The 2,683-nt window shown below is 34.0% G+C and overlaps 1 protein-coding gene across 1 annotated transcript; it reads right to left on the bottom strand.

Annotated features, from left to right (window-relative positions):
* Positions 1 to 927: 927 nt before the first annotated feature.
* Positions 928 to 1,614, bottom strand: LOC109222048. The gene is made up of 2 exons (XM_019386458.1): positions 1,292 to 1,614; positions 928 to 1,200 (listed from the first exon to the last, which is right to left on the bottom strand). Exons 1-2 carry the CDS (start codon positions 1,571 to 1,573, stop codon positions 1,045 to 1,047), a joined length of 438 nt encoding a protein of 145 aa, XP_019242003.1. The 5' UTR covers positions 1,574 to 1,614; the 3' UTR covers positions 928 to 1,044.
* Between the last annotated feature and the right edge of the window lie 1,069 nt (positions 1,615 to 2,683).

Genomic DNA, 2,683 nt, shown 5'->3' with positions numbered 1-2,683 from the left:
GAACCTCATGAAAATATTTGTGAACCGTTTGCGAAGAATGTTGAAATCTTCTCTTCATAACCACAAAACGCTCATTATGGCCTATAATGGTCAGAAATATTGCTATCTTTTCTTCAACGGAAATATGTTTGCTATCTATGAGCCATCCTTTATGTCTAAAATGCTGACATAGCCGAACATATGCATCACGAGACATGCGCATCAATTCTAAACACTGTCGACTAGAGCCGAACAACAATTCTTGTGTGTACTTTTCACCAGATAAAGATGATGTTAAATCTTTATTTCTTTGGATATTCTTGAGTCTAAAATGATTTTTACACCAATACAAGCTCATCAACGCTAATACTTGATCCTCAATGTCCATGTCTAAACTGTTGTAACAAAGAGAATGTGTAATACACAATAATAAGCATACCACATTATGTATTTGAAAAATATAAAAAGTTACATGACCAAAATAAATTAATTAGTAAAACAATACCATGCACATCAAACATACTTCAAATAAGACATTTCAAATAGGTATATCACAGATTAAAAATGTTCCACGAGCATAATATTTTATTAAAAAATTAAATAAGCATAATCGATAATAGTTGGAAAAAACAAAGAAGGTTCCATATTATTAACGTCTAATTAATATTCTAGCTAATTAGAACAATCAAATAAGCCCCATTTTTTTCCCCATGGCCTTAATCCAGTTCTCTAATTTGTCAACCTCGGTAATGTTCATCCATGCTTTCCTGTAGCTGTCACCTTCGCAAAGTATACTAACAGTTGCACTGTATAATGGTTCTTCCCATCCAAGTTCTTCTAGTTTTACCATGCACTCTTCAACGTCAAGCCCGCTATTTTTTTTAACCAATAACTCTAATGCAATACTCATCTTCTCTTCAATGTCCAACTGAGACGATGCAGATTTTTTTTTCTTTCCCAAAGGTTTCTTTTCAATTGGAACTGAAGACTGAGATGGATAATCAGTAGGAGCTCCGTCATTCTTATTACCAACTAGATCTTCGACGCTATCAAGTGTATCTACATCTATAGCATTAGATACTGAAGATACACCAGGGCGGGATATGTACAGCTTGGACTCCAACCATGAATTCCTGTTGCTGTAGAACCCTCAAAAAGTTTTGTACAAAGATCTGGGAATGGTAGAGGCGAAGTCTTCAATGCCTTTGCTTTTGGATGAGCCTATAATAAAGAGATTTTTAATATGCACGTCAAACTTTTTCCTTTATAGAAAAAAAAAAGGAAAAGTTAAATTACTTGATAATGAACTAACCTTTATGTACTCATCCCACTCACTATTAGACATTAGAATGGTATTGGTTGCTGGGTCATAAATATTGCCGGTCGTTTTGGTTATTGGCAACCAAGCTTGATACTTTTCTTTTAGATAATCATAATGATTCTTCATCTGCTTTTGTGTGACACTAAAGCCATGAGTAGTCTCCAAAACTAGTTTAACTTTGTTCCATGAATCTGCCTTTAAACTACTTCCAAGTCTTCCGTTTAAGGATATTTCTTGAATACAACTTTCTAAAAAGGTTTTTACTACATCCATATTTTTCCAACTCGCTCTTGAACTTTCACTAGATTGTTCCATAGCTGAAATATAAAATAATAATAATTATTGAAAGAGAACTGATGAGGCAAGAGTGCACTTTTAGACTATTGCATGTTCATGTTATACATGGTCATGGTAGTATGATAAAGAACTGGAATCCATATATATGTTTATTTGACCAAATTTGAGTTATCGGCCTAAGATGAATTAACCATATGACTCACTCACAGTATCACACTACCAAATGATAATTATAAGAAAATTAGGCAATACTATGATGTAAATTATTATGCACTTCTAGCCACCTTAACCACTAGTAACTCATGGTTCAATATTCTTAACACAGGATTATTATGTTGTCTGTACCCTGCTGGTGCAGAAACTATATTGTAAAAACAAATAAAGGATGAGCCAACTGAGAAAGGGAAAGACACAATAATAAAAGCAAAAAGAAGCAGAGAGTGTGAGCGAGAAGTTTCACAAAACCCTCATGAACTTGATATGTGAGTACTCATCAGGATTCAGCAGATATATGTATATACTTTTTATGGAACAAATGAGTGTAACAAATACAACTACAACTGTAAAACAGACTTTCTCACAACCGGATATTGCACACCACCAAATTTTATACTACCCAAAGCCGAGAGGCTTACTGAGTGACGTTAAATAGAAAAAAAAAGAGTTGCAATGTTGACAAGTTAATGTTCCCTTTGCTTCTTTTTTGGAATGACAATAGAAAATCATGATTACTGCTCGCTAAGAGGAGTTGACAAGAAGAAGTAAAGCCATTCTGCTCATAAAATATGTCTTTATGAGCAAGAAAAGACTACGATGATGCATGTCAATTGAAGTTAACATGTTTAAAAAATTACTGATCAAGTTTACATATCAGACATACCTTAACGGATTATACTTGTAGAATATTGGAGGAGCAGGGCATGCAAGATGATAAATCTGATCAACCTCAACTAACAAGGGTTCTGTCACATCTACAAATGATAAAAGGGCAACGAAAAAGTTATGCTTCTGATAATACAGTTATATGAAGCAACATGTCTGTGAGGTTGCTCATGGGGCTACCTCAAGCCTAGAAAAAAATTCGTA

The sequence above is a fragment of the Nicotiana attenuata genome, unplaced genomic scaffold, assembly GCF_001879085.1.
Source record: "Nicotiana attenuata strain UT unplaced genomic scaffold, NIATTr2, whole genome shotgun sequence".
Lineage (NCBI taxonomy): Eukaryota > Viridiplantae > Streptophyta > Magnoliopsida > Solanales > Solanaceae > Nicotiana > Nicotiana attenuata.
The sequence above is the reverse complement of the archived record's forward strand: the minus strand, read 5'-3'. Positions and strand labels throughout refer to the sequence as shown.